Source organism: Branchiostoma belcheri, unplaced genomic scaffold (assembly GCF_001625305.1).
Source record: "Branchiostoma belcheri isolate BF01 breed outbred unplaced genomic scaffold, Haploidv18h27 scaffold4, whole genome shotgun sequence".
Classification (NCBI taxonomy): Eukaryota; Metazoa; Chordata; class Leptocardii; order Amphioxiformes; family Branchiostomatidae; genus Branchiostoma; species Branchiostoma belcheri.
This window is the reverse complement of record NW_017804020.1, coordinates 4,449,935-4,472,924: the sequence shown is the minus strand read 5'-3', so window position 1 is coordinate 4,472,924 and position 22,990 is coordinate 4,449,935. Positions and strand designations below refer to the sequence as shown.

Genomic DNA, 22,990 nt, shown 5'->3' with positions numbered 1-22,990 from the left:
TACCGGATATTTGCTTGCAATGGAGACTGACTTTCTTAACGGTATGTAAAAACAAACCACCCGACCAATATTACATGTATGTACTCATGAAAGGAAAAGTGTTTGGTGTTTGAATTGATGAAGGACGAGACAGCAATACCGGCAGAACAAAATCTCCTGTACATGTCTTGTTTCCCTTCTTTTGAAATAACTGTCTTTCCTGTGATATCAGAATATATAAATGCAAAGATGCGAAGAGATTGGTGATGTTTATTTAAATGCATGCAGTGTTACAATATAGTACTATATGAACAACAGGTGGTTACACCAGATGCTACACTGTGATATCTTCCGAAACAGGCTCATGTCCGTTTGCCGGTGTCCACCGCCAGTCTCCCGTACCTTTCCCGGAACACCAGCATGAGCGGCAGGACGGCAGCCCCGCACCCCAGCGTCGCCCACCCCATCCAGTCCGCCGTCCGAGTCGAGCTGGTACCTACCGACGGAAAGAAAGGGAACTTGAAACAGTTGAGCTATACTTCCACTGGCTGTGACAGAGACTATAGACGCTATGCACCGTACAGTGTACAGGTTCATTGTACACTGTACCACGTTTTCTTGAAAAGGAAAAGTTACTGATGAATATTTGTGCGATTTGATTTCGACGGATATTTTTCATCAAAATTGTTCCGAACATGATTTATTTTTTATGCATACAAATGGGGCTCTTTTTAACGAGGCTATTTTCAAAGAAATAGGTTCAGTTAATTTCTTTTTCTTACATACAATGTACATGTACATTGGCAATTCAGGTTTTGGTGTCGAAAATTGATTTCTTCTGTCTTCCACACTCACCCCCGCCCGGCATGACCATCACCACCAGTAGCAGCAGCAGCCCGAACAGGTTGTTGACCCACGTCAGCACGCAGGTCGTCACGCCCTCGGCTATCGGGTACGTGGCCTCCACGCCGAGCTCGAAGAACAGCGGCTCGCTCCCCAGCGCGAACACTCCCATCAGCAGGTTGGACACGTACACGCTCACTGTGGATGACAAAAGCCTCGGTCACAACCCGCCGTAAGTGCACCTGCGTGCTGTTTACGTGCAAAAACGTGGGGAAAGGTTTGGGTTCCGTAAGTGGTGAGTACCACCTCCGTACGGAATCCTAAGAATTTGGGAGCACGTAGACACGCCGTAGAACTTTAAGTGCATGTAAAACTTTCTCTGCGTGCGGGCTGCGGGGTGCGGATTCACCACCCATACGAGCCAGTAGGAGCGACGCGGTAAGCAGTACGGGTAAGTACGGCCTGCATACGGTAAAGTGGCAATCGCACAGAGATCGTACGTTGTAAGCACGTACAACTCACTTGCAACGAACGATGCACGCAAGCGCTCACGGCCAGACGTAAGGTGCAGACCACATACTTACACAAAAGAATAGATAGGGGATCTCACCTGTGCTGAACGGGATGATGCTGTGATACAGCATCAAGACGAGCCACAGAAGGCTACCGATGTATCCGACAGTCATAACTAGAATGGTGAGTTTGAAATGTCCCCCGAGCATGTCTGAAAATCTAGATTCAAAATCCAACGGTCAGAGTACACAGTTAATGGTGAACTGTTTTGTCACACTTCAAGACGAACCACAAAACATTTTACAAAACAGAGACATGCTCACCTCCCCACAACTATACCTGACGCACCCCCTGCTATTTGGCTGTAGAACCCCACCCAGCCAGCCTCTACCTGGGGAGAAAACAGGTTGGAAAGTTGTAAAAGTAACGTTTCACACAAACACTGCAACTTCTTCAATACGTCACCAAAGTTTCTGGTTGCGATAGGTGATTGTATAAATTGTTAACTAATCCTGCCTGAAAAGAGTAGGAGAAAAGCCCTACACACATGCTAGTAATTTCAATATGTCAACGTGTTTATTCCCTAAAACATATGTATCCCATCTAAATATCATAACTTAATGAACTACCAGATATATGTACACTTGACCCAGTGTTGACGTCACACTTCAAAGAAGCCACGTGACAAGCCTCACTGGGTCAGTGTCCTGAGGAAGACCAGAGTGACTGGTCGAAAGGTGAGAGAACTTTTAGTGTTGGATCGAACGTTTTAACTTTAAACATGTAACTACCAACATAGATGAACAATCATGATAATATGTCTTACTTGTGTGACGTTATGAGGAGACAGATTGACGTCCAGTAGGCCTCCGAAACTGCTCAGTGTGCCGAACAGTATTCCGTACGACACGCACACCAACCAGAACCGGCCGTTCCTGCGAAGACAAGACAGATCGCTTCAGTCAGCAGCACCCTTCTGTGCAATGCATGAGACGAAGAGTTTCACAGCATGAACTTGATTTGACCACCATGCAGATGCTTTACGCTGCAATGTTTAAATAACGAACGCTACAACATATTAAATAAAGTTGCAGTGAGAAGTCATTTAGCCTCTATTTGTTTTATTTTGTGCTAACACTCTGTTCTCTGTTGCAGTGACTGCAATGGTGTTTTGTTTGACTGGCAGAAAATGTTTGAAAAACTGTAGCCATCAGAACATAACTGTTGACGACCTTCAACTCGGAATCCACCTTTGACCCACCTGAGGAGCTGTTTGACCCCTGACCTGAAGGCCAGGCGGTTTTTAGAAGCAGACAGAGTCGGTGGGGAGGGCGGCTTGTCGGGGAAGTAGGCCAGAATTAACAGGAATATCAGAGCTGTCCAGGCAAACTCTGGAACATTACAGTAGAGAAACGTCGACGTTTTAGTAACGAAAAGAACAGACCAAATTTGTATCTTTTCAGCAAAATAGAAAAAAAGGATAACAACAAAAATAAGGTGAGTGCTGATCCTATATCTACGTTTGGTGATTGGATTATAGCTTTTGTCATTTCATAAATGTGTGATCTATAGTTTCTTTACTGCACAATGTCAATGACAAGCAAAAAGCTTTATGTAGTTAATTAATATTGGCTATCAATACTTACCCACATACATCAGTAACATTATCTGGCTCTTCGCTGTAGAGAAATCTGCTGACAGAAAAATACTTCTGTAAAAGAAACTCCTTTGATATATCTTGTTTGACAAACCATTGAGAAGAGTGTAAAATGTAACATTAATACTACATGCATAAGCATCTAGATATGACTCTTTTTAGTGATTGGGCCTTAGATCTTTTCCAAGCATAATCATCGGAAAGCCTGAACTTCAAATCATTTGTAACTTACTTGTACTGTTCCCCTGCGACAACCAACTTGAATCCTCCCACGCACTAAAATAAACACCAGAAAAGAAGCTGCAAGTTTATCTTTTATCATCAAGAGTCTTTCTTTAATATTGGTCCTGCCGTTGTTTTACTGTTATTTTCTTTTTTTTCCCTATAGGACAAGGCATTGAACATTTGGACCATAATCAAGAACAAGCAGTGGAAAGAGCGGAAAGCTAACCTGGTCATATTGTGATGCTCAGTCTGGTTGTCTGGCTTCTGGGTCACAATGAGCGGTCCAATGATGAAGCTACCCGCTCCCAGAATAGCCCCCACTGTAATACCAATGGCAGTCGCAGTGGTGCGCTGTTCGTGAGGAAACCAGGCAGCTGAGAGGGCCGGAGGCGCTGCCATGGCAACGGGACCAGCAGCACCGTTCAACAGTTGACCGATATTAATAAACCTGGGAGATATAAGATAACAAGATCGTACTGGCTGATCTGGACAATAATACTTACAAATCAATTATTGACCGGTTTCAGTAATAATGACCCACAGACTTCCAATATGTGACGTCATTGATGGGTCTAAGTGCCTGGAAACCTCAATGTGGAATGGTCACGTAACAGGAACCACAATCAGTCAAAATCTGAAACGTTTACATCATATTGCACCAGAACGCTCTGCCAGGTTGTTCTGTTAAACCAAAAGAAGACAAAACGGTTTCAGGACTTCAACTCATTGTTAAGCAGAAATCGCATGATGACAATTCCCCCCCCCCCAGTCCCATCCAGAAAACTCACCACGTCCCGGCCTGTAGGCTGAACACTGTGAGACATCTGATTCCCGCTCCAGCAAAGACACAGAATCCTGCCAGGAGAACCGTAAGTCGTAACCCTGAAATACAACACGAGAACTGACCAACGCGCTTGTTTACATTTTTGACTAAACATTGTATATGTCAAGGACTTTTGTATCCTGCAGCCATCTCAATTTGGGCTTCGTAATGCTGAGGTCACAATTCCCACACGGGGCCCGGCCGGGCAGGTTTTTGGAACGAAAAATACGATATAAAAGACAACAAAACGCAAAAAAGTTTTTAGCAACAATCATGGGCACTATTTCTGTATATTCTTGACATGAATTGTTAATTTTTCGTTCATACAAGCAGCCCGGCCGGGCCCCGGTTTGGAAATGTGACCTAAGCATTACAACCATCGATGAAAGATTTTAATACATCAACAGATGGCCATTTTCGTAAAACTCTCCGCTGACCTTTGACATCCATGAGCCATGAAACGGGCACGGCCAGCACCATGTAAGCGATCGGTCCCCAGTTAGTCAGCAGGGCGATGTCACTGTCCTCCCAGTCGAACACGAACTTGGCGGAGTCGGAGATCGGGCCCCATGTGTTCCAGAGGGAGCCCTGCGTCCCGGCTAGGATAGAGTACAGCGCGAGGATGTACCACCGTCGTCTGTACAGGCGGGGACTTTTCAATGACCCTAGTGCACCGATACCGTCCGGATTTGTGTCCGGATCTTCCGAGACTTCATTGTTCAACACTAGCGGCTCCGACGCTTCTGGAAAGTCGTTGTCTTTGAGCAAGGTTGTCATGTCGTCCTCTTTGCGAGCTAGCTCTCTGAGAACTTGTTTGAATGCAGGACATGGTTCGAAAGGTCTTGAAATGTTCGATGACCTTTGAATGTCTAGCAAAACAAGCTCTGCTCGCTGACTGTAGATATTTTGTTGCACTTTGAACCCTGGACATACAGGTGGTACAACGGGTCCGTGTTAGCCTATATCACATGACCTATGCTCACTGGAACAACATCGCACCCACCAACCAAACATGAACATCATCCTATGCATTGTCTCGTAACAAAATGTATTTGCTTACACTCCCTTCCCACTAGAGGCTGCGACTACTGAGCGACCACCGAGGAACTGAACGTTTGACAGATTGGCTGAACGAATTTTATAGATAGAGGAAAAATTGTTTGAGTGTTTTGTTGTTTTGAATTGGCACTTTTTTTCTTGCACCATATTCCAAGTTATGAGATCAAGGGTTACATAGATTCGTGACCTAGCAAGCACAGGCCTGGCTAAAATTGATACGAGTCACTACGGAACCTTTTAAAGATAGAATAGCCTGACAGATTGTAATTCAGCACAAAACTACACATTCATTAAAACTTCATACTCAGATGAGGTAGAAGGAAAACATCGTGACACGTGGAATTCAATATGATATATATGTCTTATTTTATTACAACCTTTAGAAAAACTTCAACGTATATGCATGGCCATAATCAAATCTTAGACGTAAAGTCTCGACATCAGTCTGGTTCAAGGTTCAACGATTTTTATAGTTTATTGTACAAGGGGGCATGTAAGCCACAGTTTACCGGTTTCGTAAGCTTTAACATATATATACATGTATCAAACCCTGTCACCGCCGATTGCACATACGCCCGTAACGTGAGATGATTTGGAAGGAAACGGAGAAGAGTTGGTATCTGAATTAATTCATGAACTGACATCTTTGGAAAAGGTTGGGCCAGAATATTGGCACCATGACGACAATGTACTATTTATTTCATTGACCATTCATAGCAGCAATATGCTTCATCAAAACTGATAACTGATCATGTTTAACATGTTACAGATAATTACGAGTATTTGATACATTAATAAGATAAGATACATTCATGGCTGACTTTACAGTCGATATTGGCTTTGGATGAGAGTTGTCCAGTTTGAAATATTTAGGTCATCAAGTTTGAAATATTTATAGTAAAAATTAGTCTCATAACGTTGGTGTGGAAAATAGCAGTCACATCTAACTTGACACGCCCTTGTTCTGTGCCTGCCCGGTGTCTACCGACAGCCGACCGTACTTCTCCCGGAACAGTAGCATGAGCGGTACCACGGCCACACCGGTACCCAGCGCCGTCCAGTTCATCCAACTGGTCCCTACAGAAACAGAACACAAAACGGTAAACATGAGCGGCACCACGGCCACACCGGTACCCAGCGCCGTCCAGTTCATCCAACTGGTCCCTACAGAAACAGAACACAAAACGGTAAACATGAGCGGTACCACGGCCACACCGGTACCCAGCGCCGTCCAGTTCATCCAACTGGTCCCTACAGAAACAGAACACAAAACGGTAAACATGAGCGGCACCACGGCCACACCGGTCCCCAGGGCCGTTCAGTTCATCCAGCTGGTCCCTACAGAAACAGAACACAAAACGGTAAAATGGACATAACCGCAGAAGCACGCAAGCACGCACACACAGTCACACACATTCATTTGGATGAATTTGAAGTATTGTAGCTCACCTATATTTGGGATGTAGAACGCCAGTAGGAAGAGCAGACCGAAGAGGTTGTTGGACCATGTGAGCACACCTGACGTGATCCCCTCCGCTATGGGGTAGCTGGCCTCCACACTCAGCTCATAGAATAGCGGCACACAGCCCAGTAATGACACTTGGAGCAGCAGGAACGACGCGTAGAGAGATACTGTCGGGAAGAGTATAAGTTGGAAATACGACAAATTACATTCTTTGTAGATCGTCGTTTTATTTGACGTCGACGGATTTTAAAGTAGGATGTGTCAGGCATCAACAATCATCCAGAAGATGGAATACAGTGTTTACAACAAGAACTCACATTAGCACCAAGATGATGCCTGATTATCTATGATTATCTATGTTACATTCTGAGCGTGTTTGCTGGTCTGACCTGTGTTGAAGGGTATAATACTGATGTACAGCATGAAGGTGAACCACAGCGTGCTGCCGATCAGCACCACGGTCAGCACCAGGACAGCCAGCTTGTAGTGCCCGCCCATAAAGTCAGCAACCCTGGGACAAGGGAAATCAGAGAAAATGTATGACGTGTTGTCTGGATGATGAAGACAAATAAGCTCATAGATCAATGGGCCGGGAAAAACATTTTTCAAGCAGATGTATCGGTGGGGCTTGTTTTGTGAGTCTCTTGTGACCTTTTCTGCTTGTTTACTTCTTTCTATACCTTCTTCAAGTCTATCTCCGATCCCTACGTACATTATAAATGTTCTCTCACCTGCCGATGATGATACCACTGACTCCTCCTGTTATGCTGCCGTAAAAGCCCACCCAGCCTGCCTCCATCTGTAGGTATAGAATAGACATCCATCAATGGAAGCATATCAGTATCATAAGCTATGAAGGCATGAGAGTGCGATTGCTTCTGTCACAGCCTACTTGATAATCCTTTACTGTAACATCGCACGAAGGCCTATACTACGATGAATATGACGGCGCCTTTACCTGTGTGATGTTCTGTGGTGACAGGTTGACGTCCAGGATACCTGCCCAGCAGCCGTACGTCCCCTCCACCGCGCCATACGCCAGGAAAATCAGCCAAAACCGCCCGTTCCTGGAAATAAACAAAATAACATTAAACTTCATGGCTGTCATATATGAAGAATGAGGTGGAAAATGAAACACACTTATATATCTATTCATTTGCATGATTTTGTACGACATATGCAAAAGTATCCTAAGAATGCCCTTAGTTTGATGGCGTTCGTGCGATGATCGCACGACAGAACCCTTACTTGAGAAGCTGTTTAATGCCAGCCTTGAAGTCCAGTCGTTCGGTAGCGGCCGTGAGGGTGGGCGGGGTCGGCGGCTTGTCCGGGAAGTAGATTATAGTGGCCAGGAAGATGGCCGCACTGAGGGCAAACTCTGCAACAACGGGGAACAATAAATGTTGTCTCTACAAATATGTCTGAAACACACACGTCTTTATGGAAAAGCAACCTGTTTTTCTTTATTTTCGTTTCTTTGCAATTATTGTTATTTTCCCAATGTTGTCTCTGACATGTACTTTGATTTTAGTATAACACCATATAGAGCACCACAGGGAATCAGTCAGTCAATCAATCAATCAATCAATACATTGATATCTTTTAGAATGCATAATAAACATAAGGGTTACTTACCTGCGTACATTAGAATCATAATCTCGTCCCTTTCAATCTTCCATTCTGTGAAAATAAAGGCACAAAATAACATGAACTTCCCGGACAGAACATCTATCCGTACGTAAGGCAGCAGGCAGGCATCAATACAGAAGTGACATCTATAACGTTATAGTCCCTTTTATAACAAAGATCAAAGTACCTGTTTCGTTTTTAGACGACCGGATCCCCTCCTCGAGAAGAAACCTGTAGATAACAGATGATCAAATCATTAGCTTATCTTTCATAATAGAAGTCCAAACTTGTTTCAACACAAGTCCCAAATCACCAACTTCCGGTAGTCTCTTTGGTCATAATCAGGACGCATGACCTGGCATTTTGTTTAGTATGACTAAACTAGAAAGATAACATTTGCAAAGCAAATACATGATGTTTACCTTTGCACATAGTCCGCTCTGTTAATTCTTACTTAATCACATTCATATAATATTATATGGTGACAGGAGTCTAAATCCCTTCTGCTATAGAATTGCAACATGATGTAACCCAGCACCAGTTACCATGGTGACAGACGTCTGGTTCAGGTCATTGACCTTATTTGTTTGGAGAAGAAGAAGAGGAAGAAACTGAGCAAAAACAAGTTGTTTTCCTTCGGTAAACATAATAAACGTTCAAATAAACAAAGACGAACAAACAAAGTCGTACCCGCTGACGTTGTGATGGCCGGTGTGAGTGTGGTTGGCGGCCCGTGACCTGACGATGAGCGGCCCGATGATGAAGCTGCCCGCCCCGCCCAGACAGCCGAGGATGGTGCCGATGGCCGTGGCCGTGGCGCGCTGCTCGTGCGGGAACCATGCGGCGGACAGCACGGCAGGAGCAGACATAGCGACTGGACCTGCCATGCCGTTCAGACACTGACCTATGTTCATCAACCTGGATTTAAAACAAATCCGAGAGTCCAGTTTTACATCGTAACTTGTTGAAAGATATTACCGATGAAAATCAATTCACAAGTCGACTATTCCAGCTAGCCAGCCAGCAAGCCAGAAAGACAAGTAGAACTGACCATGTGGCGGCTCCCATGTACCAGGCGGTGACACATCTGATAGCCGTGCCAGCAAACACTAGGAACGCTGTCACTATCACTGAGATGCGCAGGCCTAGAGGTGGAGGAAGTAACAGAAAACCAAACTTCAGTAGATGCCTTGTGGCCCGTTTCCGCTAGACGGCGATCGCTGAGCGCCCGTTTGAGAGACGAAAATCGGATTTGTGCGACCCTAGACTTCACTATTGCAATATCGTGCATGTGCACAATATAAAAGAAAAGAAAAGAAGACATGCAAAACGTACTTCACATATAGTATGGCATTCTGAAGATCGATCTGTCAAATTAAGTTCATCTGTCAATGAGAAGTCGCAGTCTCTAGTGGAAGTATATAATACCAGAGCCTGATATTTGACCCTCCAAAGCTTTTTGGTTTACACTCTAAAAGTGACAAGAGTTACAGTATACATGTATAAGCAGTTTTGACCTTTGACATCCATGAGCCATGAAAAAGGCACGGCTAGCGGGATGTAGGCGATCGGTCCCCAGTTGGTGAGCAGGGCGATGTCGCTGTCCTCCCAGCCGAACACGAACTTGGCGGAGTCGGAGATCGGGCCCCACACGTTCCACACCATGCACTGTGTGGCCGCCAGGATCGAGAAGAGACCCAGAATGTACCACCGCCTCTTGTATATGCGGCCGTGCTGAAGTCCGGCTGGGTTCGCCGGTAGGCCGCTGTCAGCGCGGTTGATACTGGAGTACGTGGTGTTGTAGTCACCATTGTAGTCCTTCAGTAACGGGTCAGATTCAACTACAATCTCGCTATCTGTCAGCACTCCGTTCTTCAGTAAACCCGGCATTTTGACAACAAAACACTGTACAGTTTTCCTCCTACAGTGTCACGGGATCACGTACACGGCAAACTGTCCACTGGAGCGCTTACCTAATATTAGATGGACTTTGGACTATGTAAATCACGTTTCGTCACAACTAGGTCTACTGTGGTACAAAGTACATGGGAAAGGTCAGAGTGATCTTGGCCTGTGCGGTAATCTCCAAGCAGATGTTAGAAGGAAAGAAAGTGACGTTTTACTGACTGACCCGTTTTAATGTTTTGTGTTGACTCGACTTGGTTGTCACTGGAACGTGAAGGGGAGGATCGGGAAAACTTTATCCTCACAACATCTACATTGTACTTGAAGATTATGCCTTCACCACTTTGTATATGATGTGGTTAAAACAGATTTGCAACAGAAGATTGCTACTTTTTGAGGCAGGTTTTACCTTCAAAGTTCTCTGATTATGGAACAAGACAATGATGAAACTTCATTGTTAAGGCTCGACAATAACAAGATAAACCATGACATTTTGTATGTAACATTTGCAATGTTTATTAGTGCATCTGTACAAAACACTGCAGCAGGGACTAACATGTGTTCAAACCTAGCTTTTATGCTATCTTCTTGGTGAAAGTCAGGAATGGCACGCTAAAATAACAACACTGTCGTGGTTATTTACATAGTATACTGAGGGTGCTAACAAAGAAAGGAAAAATATGCCACATAATACAATCAGGTGAGTGTACCATGCCATCATTTACTACTGGAGTGTCTTCACTGATAGTCTTCACTTCTGAGATAGACAATTTGGAAATTATTTGATAAAACCTGTTTAATAGGCATGAGAGCAGCATATTGCCTGTGGCACATGAGAACAGAGATGTATCCCATATATCTTAGACAAATGTTATATTCCCATATTTTCAATGTACAAAATGTTAAGACAATAGGACAGCTATCCCCAGAATACTTCCTACATTTTTGTACATAGTAGCAAAGTGTTTACCTGCAAGAACTCTTACAAAGTGTATTTCAAACAACAGCAATCTTTGATACAATTGTAGTTTTGAACGTCTTTTTCCATGATGTCTGTTCACTTGAGTAACTGTGCAGCATAATTTCTCATTGGCAACTGTGTATGCTCCATTTACCACTATTGTTACTGCTATGCATTTGGCAAAATCATCTCAGTAGCACTTCTGTACATTAAAAAGACTTTAGTACAATGGCAGGTAAAATCCTAGTTAGAGAAGTAATATGTACTCCTTATCATAAGGCTTATGATTCTGTTGATGTGGTTTTTGGTATTTCTAGGTAGATGTCAGACCTAAATGGTGTAAAATCCACCGTCATGTTTTCTAGAATAGCCTGGGTTTGTTGCTGCACTGTGGTGGCTCTCTGAAAAATAACAAAGAATTGAAATGTAAGTATCAATGAACAGAAAGAAAAGAAAATGTAAGAGTGTTGTAGATTGACATATAGTTCAGGTGTTGGTAGTATACATGATATAGGGAAAAGCTTTCATTTCAGCACAATGGACAGAACCAACCTGCCCAGTAGGACATTTGTTTCACCTTCCTTTGTTTAAGCCTTAGTATTCAACCAAGATTTATGGATTTATGTCACAACTGAATTTATATTATTACTTACAAATGTAACATGTGATCAGTGTACATGTAAATTTTTGCATCACAAAAGTACTAAGTAACAAAAGTAACGAAGAACCCTTATTTCAGAGTATATATGATCATATAACTTTCAAAGTTTGCAATGGGGTCCAGATTTCCACTGTGTTTTTTTCCAGTCAAAATCCATTATAAAACAGGAGGGACCACTCACCGATAGCTCCCCCCTTGTTACTGTGGACTGGTTCCTTCTTGTCTGCATCACATACCCTCAGGGGAGGGTCCATTGGGTCAAATGGGGGTGGTACATACTTCATGCGATTTTTCAAGATCCGGCTGGAAAACAAAGTTTGCATGTCATCACTTATGTAAAGGATTATATGTGTCAGCCTCTTATATTCCAAAGAAAGAAGAGACTTATGTTAGCATACTGGAACTAGTAATACATTTTGACCACTGATGAGTAACTTTTTCTTTGTCAAAGTTTGAAGAACAAAATCTAACAATATAAGAAATCATGTTGTTCAGAGATAAAAGAATAGTAAAATATAGACTTCTGTTCTTACCCGTGTGGTAGACCCACAGTTTCTGGTTGTGTTAGAGTCCTTGGCTTGTCGTACAAGAAGCGGTCGTGATGGTCATATGTGGACTTCAGCACAAAATCTAGGCTGTCACTGGGGGCCTGCAAATGTCAATGCACAACATTTGGTCACTGTGGGAAACTGAAATGCTGCACATGTAAAAAAAATGCAAAATTACTTGTTTCCTGGTTTAAGATCTGTATCTGTATCTGTATAGCCGGTATAACCGCCTTTCGGCGTAACACACCAGCTTTAAGATAGAAGTCACCACAAGTCAACCCTGCAGAAAAGTGTTGTGATAACTGCGGAACCTTTTTTTTTATAGGTGTATTTTTCCTTAAAATTTGTTTTTCAAGTTGCTCACCTTTTACTTTTATCTTAACAAAATCATGGCCTTTGGGTTTAGCCATACACCTCCACAACTATGATTTAAAAACAAACAAAGCAAACCATGACAACATGTGCCCACCTGTGGGTCGTAGTAGTGCGCCTCTCTGCGCTGGCTAGACAGGGTGGCGGTGTGGTTGAGTCTGTTCCAGGGGTCCTGGGACTGGGCGAGGTGGGCGGGCACGGAGTACGGCGGCATCTGAGTAGGGAAAACAGTTGAACTTTTAAATCTTTTGTATCATAGCAAGTTCTAGGGAAAATGACCCATATATTCGGTACTGAGCACGGGGCGGTTTAAAATCTAAAAAAAAGGCTAGAAATGGCGATCTCTATCATTTAACTGTTCGCGTTTACATGGTGATAGAAACAAACGTAACGTAATGCAGAAGATAACACAGTCCTTTTAGGCTTTGGATGCCAGGGTTTTAATTTGTACTTGACTGTAGCAAGTTTAAGATAAGTGGTTCTTGAGTTAACATGTAAAACTTGGTTTGGTTTCCGACGGATCGGACTGAAACATTTGGCCTACTTATGTTTTTTTCCAAATTCAAAGTGTTCAGCGTTTGCCAATGTTTTGTCAACACGGCGCGGATATCGTTTTACAAGGCAAGCTTTTCAACAGTCACTCCTGACACCATGTTGACGGTATGGAAGTCCTGTAAGCTATCTTGGGAGAAGAAAGGGCGTTGTTTTCATGTAAACTGGGAATTTTCACTAGGTAAACATTGTGTTGCTCTGGGAACATCATTAGCATAATGGTGTTTTTCTTCTCTCAAAATATAACATGATTTGAGCTTATTACTTTGGGTCTTGGTTACAACAAACACATTTTAGATGCCTTTGCGCAATGGTAATATCACCTAGTTTACATCTGAAACACTGGATGGCTTATGAAATCGATTGAAAGACTTCGAGAGCCAAAACAGCATTATTGAATTTATTCTGTCTATGCTCTACAACGCCATGACTGCCTGAACAAGAACTCTTATGTCAAGAGCGCTTGGGCAGCAAGTCTCTTGTACTGTTTGTGGAGTGTGGCTGTTTTCTGTGCAGTTTGTGTATATTCATACATCTTTTCATGGGTCAAATGAGTCTTGCTTAAGAAGAAATGAATGGATAATGCTGGATTTCATAGTTATGTTATAACGTTATGTATCTCACCTGGCTCTGCCTCGCTCCCACAAAATTATCGTCGCATTCCAGCTTAGGGAAGGGGTAAGGGTCTCTCTTGGATGTCATCGTCATCTTGAAGGTCTGCTCGAGCCAAGATTCAGCCTAGAAATCGTAGAATTGTCCCGCGGATTTAGGCACAACACGCTTTCTCGAGGGTTGCCACGTAACTGTGTGGGAATAACCTTACAGCTGGGGAAAGCCTATCTTAGTGTTGCCTAGCACCATGGCAACCGCGCACGGGACGGTGGGTAATAGCTCTCGCGATTTGCGAGACTCTCCGTCGCGAGATTTCGCGAGACCGAACAGGTGGTTGACCAAGTCTCGCGATTTGCGAGATTTCGATTCACGAGACTTCGCGACATCGAACAGGTGGGTCAAAGGTTGGCCATCGCGGTGCATTGTGGGGAGAAGTACAAAGCAGTGGGTGAGGGACCAAAAAAATAGGTGTCAGCCCCAAATTTTTATGTTTCTTCCCCATATGTTGGGCTGGTAGAGCCGTAATTTGCTCCAGACATACGGTAAACATAGTTGGCTCGGCAGCTTGCAGTAGGGAGGGCCATTTCCCCAAGATTAGCTAGTTTTTCCAGTCTCATCGCGCGTCGGGAGCAGACGGAATTCGCGGAAGAAGAAGCCAACATGATTCCGTGCCAGGTGGTTGTACTGGTGCTGATGTTGTCGGCAGGACCTGCGGTTCACGGACAGGGCGGTACGGAGACTACGCCCGCCCCACAGCCACCTCAGCCCGTAGCTACCCAGCCGCCGCCAGCAGGCAGCCCTACATGTACAGCCGTGAGTAGACCTGATAATGCGCGCTGGTGCATGGCGTGACATGACTCCGTATAGCACAGCTGTGTGCCACTGTAAACACACCGTGATCGTTTCGCAGATTTGTTTTGTCAAATTTCTGTTATGTATATACATGATGATTGTTCTTTTTCAAGTCGACGCACGAAAATCATTAATTTAAAGGCTTGTACCTCAACAGAACACGGTCATTTCGAATATAGAAAGATACTAATAAGGGTTGTTCAAAGGCAAGTGCATTTTTGTATATCTGCCAACAGAAAATTACAAACCTAAGCAAATATTCCATACTATAGGGAAGTGGTTCTAGGAAAGTGTGTTCTTCCAAATGGTATACCTAATATATGTTTTAAATGCAAGGCCTCTAATCAAACCGTGCATAGAATGTATTTTCAAAGCTCGAATATTATAATCCATATTACAGAACTCTACTTCAGTCTCTCCATGGTCTCTTCAAGTAAAAATGAGAAAGAAAGGTTATGATTTGCTTTTAGCTCTTAAGGAAATAGATTTGTGAAGATGAAAGTTTCAGTGCAGATCTGCAGACACAGGTTTTGCTTTAGTGAGTTTCAAGACACACATAATTTGTTTGGTATTGGAACAAGGTTTCCTTGATTGGACTTGTTGGTCATAATAATAATCACTTTATATGATGATAAATTTAAGTTTCAACAAATTAGTTGTAGCTGTCCACGTGTCAATCTTGACTAGAATCAGCCTCTACACACTAAACACTGCTGGTGAAATCTGCCTCAGGCTGTGAGCAGAGCTGTGGGTCTGAACTGGTCGGACCAGTCTCTGAGTAATTAGACTCTCTATGTCTTGTGACACAAATTAGACAAGGTTCATCTGAATACCGTCATGTTGTCATACGCGTTAAACTGAAAACTAAATTGGTCGTACAAAATTTATGATTTTATGACTCAAACCTAGAGCGTGACTAGGTTTAAGTTATAAAATCATAAATTTAGTTTATAGTAAACACCAGAAGTTGTGTTGAAGAACAGTTAACACAGAAATGGATAGACAATACATGTATTACTAATATTAGACACAGCGCTTTTGAGGCCATGGCTCTTGAAGGGTTCAGCAAGCCTTAACTTACACAAGTAGCACTGTGATCGAGCACCCTTTTTATTTCAGCCATGATTATAGGAATCATTCTTTCATAATCTTTCATACTAGTCATACTATTCATATAGGTCACACTGATAGATTTAGTACTGTATAGTCAACAAGCCACTGGAATTTTCCTTATATAGACCTAAAACTAGTGAGGAATTTTGACACAAGACTGTTGAAGACATAACTATAACTGTATTTATAACAGGTGGTCTTGTTACTTATGTCATTTTCATTCCTAAAGTAGTTGTGACTTGTATGGGAATGGAGCATTGAAGACAACAAAAATTATTGTAATATGTAAGTTATGGCCTTTGCACTAATGCCCATTGTTTGTGTTGTGTAGGATGACTTCCACTATGAGTACACAGAGTGTGACAGCGGTGGAGGCAGGTGGAGAGTGCTGGTGCCTAACGTAGGCAACACATGTACAGGACCCCCTCCTGCAGACGCACCCAAACGGGGCAAGGAGTGTTGTAAGTCTCCAACTCATTAAATAAGCATTTACCACCGGACGTGATATGTTGTTTGGGTTCATATGAATGTTCTTTACCATAAAAGATTATCAACATGGGATTTTTAAGGATAAAGGACTGAGAGTATAACACTAGTATTATAGCTGTTCCTTGTGGTTTTGCCTCCTGAAGATATTTCAAAGTATTCACTGTAAGATTGTTGCTGTTTAGATTGAAGCACTGTGGGTACTGCTCTGTTTTGTATACAACTGTCGTCAGTATATTTTGTAAAGTTCAAGCAGTTTGAAGCACCTGAATGTTCCAATCTAACCTGTAAGCTTTCTTTTTTGTTACTTATGACCAAAATTTTTCAAACATTCCACAGCGTTCTCCTGCGGAGCTGGTGAGTTTTTCAGCATCGACCAGCAGACATGTCAGCGCTGCCCCCCTGGTACCTACTCCCTGGGAGGGGGGGTCCTGTTCGACCACTGGGAGGCCCTCCCAGGGGGGTTCACCACCACGGCTGAGATTGGGGACTACAGCTACTCCAGTAAAACAAACTGTTCAGAGTAAGATACTTTCTGTTTTAGACTCAGGTCAAGTGAACTCTAAATCAGTGAGAATCTAGGAATTTAATAAATCTTTATGGTGCAATATCAACAATGCATTTGACTGTTGACATTATATCATGTCAAAGTAATAAGACCAGGATGTTGAAGGAAGCTAAGTATTCTTTATCTTGATGTCTCAAAGTTCTTTCAATGTCTTTTGTCTAAAGATTGACTAGAGCTTGTGATTTTTAATATCCTTAATTCATGTTTACCATAATTGTTACACAGTGTGTTATTTATTTCTTCTTGGTATCTGCATGTCATTACTATTACAATCATTTAAAAAAGGTACTTGTATATCAACTACTAGTAAGCATTCTCATAGTCTAAGAAAAGACTATTCTACACTTGCAGGCAAATATTAACCCTGTAATTTGTAGCCTTAATGCTGACTTTATTTTGTGTATTCCAGAGTAACCTGGGAGCCTAAGGGTGACTTTATCGCGTCAGGGAGCGGAGACTGCACCACAACGCTGGTGTACGCTGCCAACTTGAAGAAGGCAGGGAAAGTCACCTTCACATACCAGTACATTGATGACAACACCATCTTCCACGTCTATGTAAGTTTCATTAAACTTTTAAAGTCTCTGAGGTACATGTGTCAGAAAAAAGACTCCACACGTTTCCATGGCCAGTAAGGTTTGAATGGCAACAGACAGCTGATATTGCACCTATGGTATCTACATGTATATCATACCCAGGTGTCATTGTACAATTAGTTGTTGACCGTAACAGTTGCTGATGCTGTTGGTTTATAGAAAATTGGTAAGCTTACAAACTCCCTTCCTTCATTGCTTTCTTTAGGTCCAGAATGAGCAGTGCCAAACTGTGATGGACTCTGACACCAACAAGTGGCCTGACACCACCGAGGAGGGGAAATGGAACGAGGAATCAGTGAGAAACTTGACTGGTTATATATTACAGTATAAGACTAGAAAGGCCAATATTTGCTTTGGAGCAAATACAGCGATGGGTTCACCACATTTTACGACATGGCAGGGAAAGAATGGGAAACACAAGGGAAAACAATGATTTACATTGATATAACTATAATATGAAGTAAAATACAACTAAAACAACAGTTGGATAGCTATTCCCTACTTTATTGGTTAGGATTTTTAATTGCATACTGCAAACTGTTGATTTTCAAAATAAAAAAAAACGTCCATGCCCGGCATTCCAATGCTGGAGCAGGAAAGCTTGAAATACCTACCAAAACACTTGAATACAGACATACTGTCAGTATGGAAATGCTTCTGTGCAGGTGTTAATCAAGTTAAATCCCAACAGCCAATCAGCAAGAAGTATAGAGGAAAGCTGCATGCCTATTGGTTGATGCCCTGCATTCCATTGTGATGACTCATGCCCAAACGTGGTAAACAAGGCAGACTAACACAGTAATACATTTGCTATAACACAGCCAAAAAACTCAAATAAAACCATTCTAAAAGCCTGTATCACAATAATTTAAAAAACGCCTAGGGGTATTTGCCCACTGTACCTCCATACCAAATTTCAGGACCTTGGGCCCTAAAATGAAGAAGCTGAATCCATTTAAAAAATGGCAGGAGAAGGAGGAGGAGAAGAAGGAGAAGAAACATCAGAAAAAGCAATATGGTTTCGAAGTGGTGTGGTGAACCCATAATGAAGATCCTGATAACTTAAATGCAAATTATTGGGTTCTAATTTGTCTTAGCAAAACTGTTGGAAAGAGAGTATTGTGTTCACAGATGTAAAGGGTAATTATGATTTTCTTGTGTGTAAAAAGAAGTATCATTGTGAATGTGAAGTTGAACTTTCAATCTTTTACTTGTCTCTGTGATTGAGAAGTTTCTTCATGATAAAGTTGAAACTTAGTCAGTTCTTTTCTTTATTTCTTCATTCCTTGCTTCATAAATTCACTCACTCACCAGCTGACAGCCTTGAAGTTTAATTTATCAAACCTCTGTCTGTTCCCTGGCAGATTGACCTGACCTCAGGTAACAACGTCATCTACTGGAAAACCACTGGTCTGTCGTTTGGGAACGAAAGGAAGCCAAAGCCAGTTTTCATCAAGAAAATAACCATTGAAGGTATGGACCTCTCACTTATACTTCTCATTCATGACTTGTATCTGGTATGTGAAATATCACAATAATATCATAATGGAGTTTCTGGAAATCGTCAGCAAATAGGGTTTATTTAATATCCAGTCCCAAGTTAAAAGCGTTTCAAGTGGTTACCTGGCTACACAAAGCAAAGCTTCAGCTTTATATTTACATTTTTAGCTTATTGGCTTAAACAGCATGTAGGGAACTGCATAGTGTAATAGTACACTGTAGGTACACAAAGCATAATTACCTGTTACAAAAGGTAAAGGCTGTCTGGTTGTCTGCTTTTTGATGTATTATGATCTTGCAAATTGAATCCAACTACAGACACTACCTATTGTCAGTATTTGTTGTATCTATACATGAGAAGCTACGTTGTATATATGAGAACTTGAATGGTACAGGTATATTCACAGTATTTTTGGCATTGAGAAATGAATGAAGCGGGCAATCTGAGAACCAACAACTTAAATTGTTGTGGCGTAATGGTATTTGATGTTCTGAATGTTGAATTGAGTGTTATGACTTTACCCAGCTGTGAGATCTCACACTCTGTCTTATTCCTCCCCTGGCACCCAGGAGCTCTCATAGGTGAACTATCTTAGGCTCTTCCAAAACTTTTTGGGACACAATTTTTTTAAATCTTACTTTTGGTTTTGCTGTCTTTATCTTTTCAACCGAGTATATGTCCATGGACGTATGATTTAACATAACCTTGTTAAATTAAGTTCACATTTGCTTGTTTGGTTGTAATGAAATTTTGGTTGCTTGTTTTCTTCCATATATTTTCACTGTGACTGTCAGTGAATATATAATAAGTAATCTTGTAAGAAAGGCTTGATAATTCCTCACTAATGACGTATGAAAGTTAATAATGAATTACACAGCTCTGTAAAAGTAGCAATATTTGCTCTAATATTGTTCTTTTCTTGACCAAAATGCCAGACATTTTCTTCTGTTTTGCAAAAACAAGATAGCAAAGACATAACAAAATGTTCTGGTCCTTTATCAGGTGTTGCGTACACATCAGAGTGCACCAAGTGTCCCCCCGGCACTTACACCGACCAGCCTGGGCAGTCAGAGTGAGTAACACACAGTCTAGTTCTTGACTTATGTGAAAATCGTTTTCATGATTAACACAATGTTTATGTTAACATGTTTAGAGAGAATCGTTACGTATGTCCTGTTTGTATTCCTGTTATAGACATAACACCACAGTGTTGTAATATCTAACACTTTGTTTAGAAATGTTTGTTTGAATTCATGTAGTCTTTGATTTAAAAAAACAACAACTTTATTTTGTTTCTAAGATGACAATGTTGTGTCTATATCTATATGGTAGACAGGAAGGTGGTGGAAGGTGTGGAACCATTTGGCCTGCTTTTTTGTGTTCTTTTAAGAAAGAAAAAGTATTACTAAGGCCACACCATTTCGTTGGTTCTCAGACATTTTAGTTGAAAAGATAGCAAGCGGGCATCATAAAATTAGAGGGCTAGGAAGAAAACTTGAATATGACACTGTATTTACTACATAAGTCCAACAAGGCATCAACCAGGTCCTCAGACTTTGCTTATCATTAGGTTTTTCCAGTTAACCATATTTAAAAAAAATCTGAGAACCAACAAATCAAATTGGTGTGGCCTAAGCTGTGATACTGGTGAGGCCTGCAGGTGTGCAGGTGGTTTGATTGACAGGTGGGTGCTGGTGGTGGACAGGTGACTCACAGGTGTGGTCAACTTCTCTGCCTCAACTTCTAACTGTCGCACCTTGCACATCTCTGTAACACCGGCCAACAACATGTTGGCATTTCCTCTCCTAAATATATTGTTGCCTACTTCTCTGTACTAACTCTGCCTCATTGTTAATCTTCTTCTGTCAATCTCCATTAGATTCTACAGGTAGCAATGACTTTTGTATATATGTTAGGACTTTAGGTTCTAACCAGGGGCTTGTTGGTGCCTCACTCAAATATTTCTCAACTAAAGTCTGCCTCGAGATTTTGTCTTTTTCTGTTTTGATGACATATGATAAGTTGTATGTGTTTCAAACCCTTATTGACTGAATAAAAGTCACTAAAAACTGTTTGAGATTATCCTAAGATACTGTTGTCTAAAGATAAAACCTCTAGGTTATTTATAAAGTATAATGTTTCTCCTGTATTCGTTTTGCCAATCCCCTTAATGCAGTTTAAAAGGGTCATTGTATAATGCATCAAACTCCCTTTTATGATACCAACTGAAGAGTTTGACATTTTGGTATAAAGGGGAAATGGCTTAGAGGTTGTTGTCTGAGATTAAAAGGGTGAAACTGGATCTGAACTGGCACCTGTGGCTTCTAGTCACTGTTTACTAACACCTAGATCTAATCCAGTATTTCTTGTTTGAAAACAATCTTTGTTGAGGATATTCTATCTCTATGACATTATGCTATTTCAAAAGTTGTTGTTTCAAATATCTTGATGCATTGTGGAGACATGTATGCCTTGAAAACAATATTTATTGAGGATATTCTATGACATCTTGCTGTTTCAAAAGTTGTTGTTTCAAATATCTTTAAGTTAATGCATTGTGGAGACATGTATGCTGCGTAACAGGGAAATCTAAAAGCTGGCATCAAATTTGTGTTGACCATATGTTTGCCATTTTGAGATTTTTTTGACAATGCTTCTAGTTGACAGCAGATTGAAATCCTTTCATTTCACCTTTCATGTAATGATTTACCTACAATTTTGAATCAATATCAATACTTCAATGTCTTTTCCGACGATCAGGAACTAGCTGTTCAAAATTGTCGGGGAAAATCACCAATAATATCTTTTTTGCTGAAAATGTGTTGTACTGTACCCATTCCTGACTATTCGTGAATGTTGTTGCGATGTCTCCATCTCAGAGGCGGCGGCACGAAATTTTGACTGGGGGGGCGAGATTTTCTGCCATGTACACTATCTTTGCGAGCGCCGAAGGCGCGAGGCGTCGCGCCGAAGGCGCGACGTTATCTAGGGGGGTCCGGGGGCATGCTCCCCCGGGAAAATTTTGAAATCTAGACCCTCTGAAACGTTATTTCCTGCATTTTGAAGGGCAAATTTTGCTAGCACTTAGCTCAGTTTTATTACCCCTACCAAGAGGGCAGTGACCTCGCTATAAACTTCGCCGGGAGTAGCGTAAAAAAAAAATTTCCTAGGCCCTCCCCCCAGGTAAAAAAAAATTTCCTAGGCCCTCCCCCCGGCTCAAAAAAATTTCCTATGCCCTCCCCCCGGCTCAAAAAAATTTCCTATGCCCTCCCCCCGGCGTGAATCACAGAGAGTGAACTTTCGTATGGGGAGGACGAGGTTTTGATTGAAAATTTTCCCCGCATTAAGCGCCGAAGGCGCGAGCCATCACGCCACAGGCGCCACTAGAGCCCTAGTAGGCCCGGCTTTTTTTTGGGGGGGGGGGCATGTTCCCCCCGAAAAAATTTTGAATTTCAACCCATGTTTTGCATGTTGAGGGGCAAATTTGGCAGCACAAATTTCGCTGGTACATCGAGATATAAATTTAAAGTCAGTAACGTTAAGGTCAGTCAGTGTAATCGAAATAAATCTAGCCTACCTTTCGTCCACGAACTTCTTCCGCGTCAATTCTATTACGAACAGGGAAACAATATTGCCAAGTTACGTGTTGTTTTCAATTAACCTTCGGAGGGACATAGATATAAATGTTAAAAATAGTCCTTGGTTTAAGAAAAATACCAAATTAAATCCGTCAACATCCGACATATCCACGCCGAAAAGTTCGAGCGAGTTGCGAGGCGGGACCAGCGGGACCTTTGCCGACGCACGCACGCACACCTCTGGGAAGGGTGCGTTGAACGGCGAAAATTAATTTTCAAAATCTTCCGACAAGCCTTCCCTACATTTTTGATCGGTATCGTTTCGATTGCCGCGATTGACGCGATTTTAATCCATGTAATTTGGCTGTGTAGTCCAGTTTCGCCGATTCTGGCGAAACTGCAAGATTTTGAAGGGGACTGTGGGAGATTTGGGCGAATACATTATAATAATAGGGATTGATATTATTGGAACGTAAATTCTGCGGATTCCAA

General features: G+C 42.0%; 4 protein-coding genes across 7 annotated transcripts in view; 1 reads left to right on the top strand and 3 right to left on the bottom strand.

Annotated features, from left to right (window-relative positions):
* Positions 1–231: 231 nt before the first annotated feature.
* LOC109477006 (disrupted in renal carcinoma protein 2 homolog) lies at positions 232–4,234 on the bottom strand. 3 transcript variants are annotated; one of them, XM_019778020.1, is made up of 10 exons: positions 4,006–4,234; positions 3,444–3,665; positions 3,225–3,268; positions 2,982–3,029; positions 2,597–2,726; positions 2,162–2,270; positions 1,659–1,726; positions 1,433–1,554; positions 835–1,020; positions 232–475 (listed from the first exon to the last, which is right to left on the bottom strand). In XM_019778020.1, exons 2-10 carry the CDS (start codon positions 3,614–3,616, stop codon positions 342–344), a joined length of 1,014 nt encoding a protein of 337 aa, XP_019633579.1. In that variant the 5' UTR covers positions 3,617–3,665; positions 4,006–4,234; the 3' UTR covers positions 232–341. The 3 variants fall into 3 exon arrangements, with proteins under 3 accessions (XP_019633579.1, XP_019633578.1, XP_019633580.1); XM_019778019.1 differs by lacking the exon at positions 4,006–4,234 and having other exon boundaries at positions 3,444–3,978; XM_019778021.1 differs by lacking the exon at positions 4,006–4,234 and having other exon boundaries at positions 2,982–3,026; positions 3,444–3,978.
* LOC109476940 (disrupted in renal carcinoma protein 2 homolog) lies at positions 4,002–4,817 on the bottom strand. Its single transcript, XM_019777958.1, has 2 exons — positions 4,478–4,817; positions 4,002–4,072 (listed from the first exon to the last, which is right to left on the bottom strand). Exons 1-2 carry the CDS (start codon positions 4,815–4,817, stop codon positions 4,002–4,004), a joined length of 411 nt encoding a protein of 136 aa, XP_019633517.1.
* Positions 4,818–5,605: 788 nt separating this feature from the next.
* On the bottom strand, positions 5,606–14,081 carry LOC109477352 (disrupted in renal carcinoma protein 2 homolog). Its single transcript, XM_019778554.1, has 15 exons — positions 13,817–14,081; positions 12,738–12,854; positions 12,254–12,369; positions 11,909–12,023; positions 9,711–10,098; positions 9,245–9,338; positions 8,884–9,111; positions 8,381–8,424; positions 8,200–8,244; positions 7,813–7,942; positions 7,523–7,631; positions 7,296–7,363; positions 6,954–7,075; positions 6,549–6,731; positions 5,606–6,263 (listed from the first exon to the last, which is right to left on the bottom strand). Exons 1-15 carry the CDS (start codon positions 13,898–13,900, stop codon positions 6,043–6,045), a joined length of 2,064 nt encoding a protein of 687 aa, XP_019634113.1. The 5' UTR covers positions 13,901–14,081; the 3' UTR covers positions 5,606–6,042.
* A 123-nt stretch (positions 14,082–14,204) lies between these two features.
* LOC109477351 (UPF0577 protein KIAA1324-like homolog) overlaps positions 14,205–22,990 on the top strand; it is a 20,672-nt gene continuing 11,886 nt past the window's right edge. Inside the window, exons 1-7 of one of the 2 annotated variants that reach the window (XM_019778553.1) lie at positions 14,205–14,617; positions 16,101–16,230; positions 16,595–16,778; positions 17,233–17,380; positions 17,625–17,714; positions 18,784–18,892; positions 19,923–19,992. In XM_019778553.1, coding sequence (XP_019634112.1) covers positions 14,465–14,617; positions 16,101–16,230; positions 16,595–16,778; positions 17,233–17,380; positions 17,625–17,714; positions 18,784–18,892; positions 19,923–19,992 — 884 coding nt within the window. In that variant the 5' untranslated portion in view covers positions 14,205–14,464. The remainder of the gene's footprint in view (positions 14,618–16,100; positions 16,231–16,594; positions 16,779–17,232; positions 17,381–17,624; positions 17,715–18,783; positions 18,893–19,922; positions 19,993–22,990) is intronic. The other variant, XM_019778552.1, reaches the window with a different exon arrangement.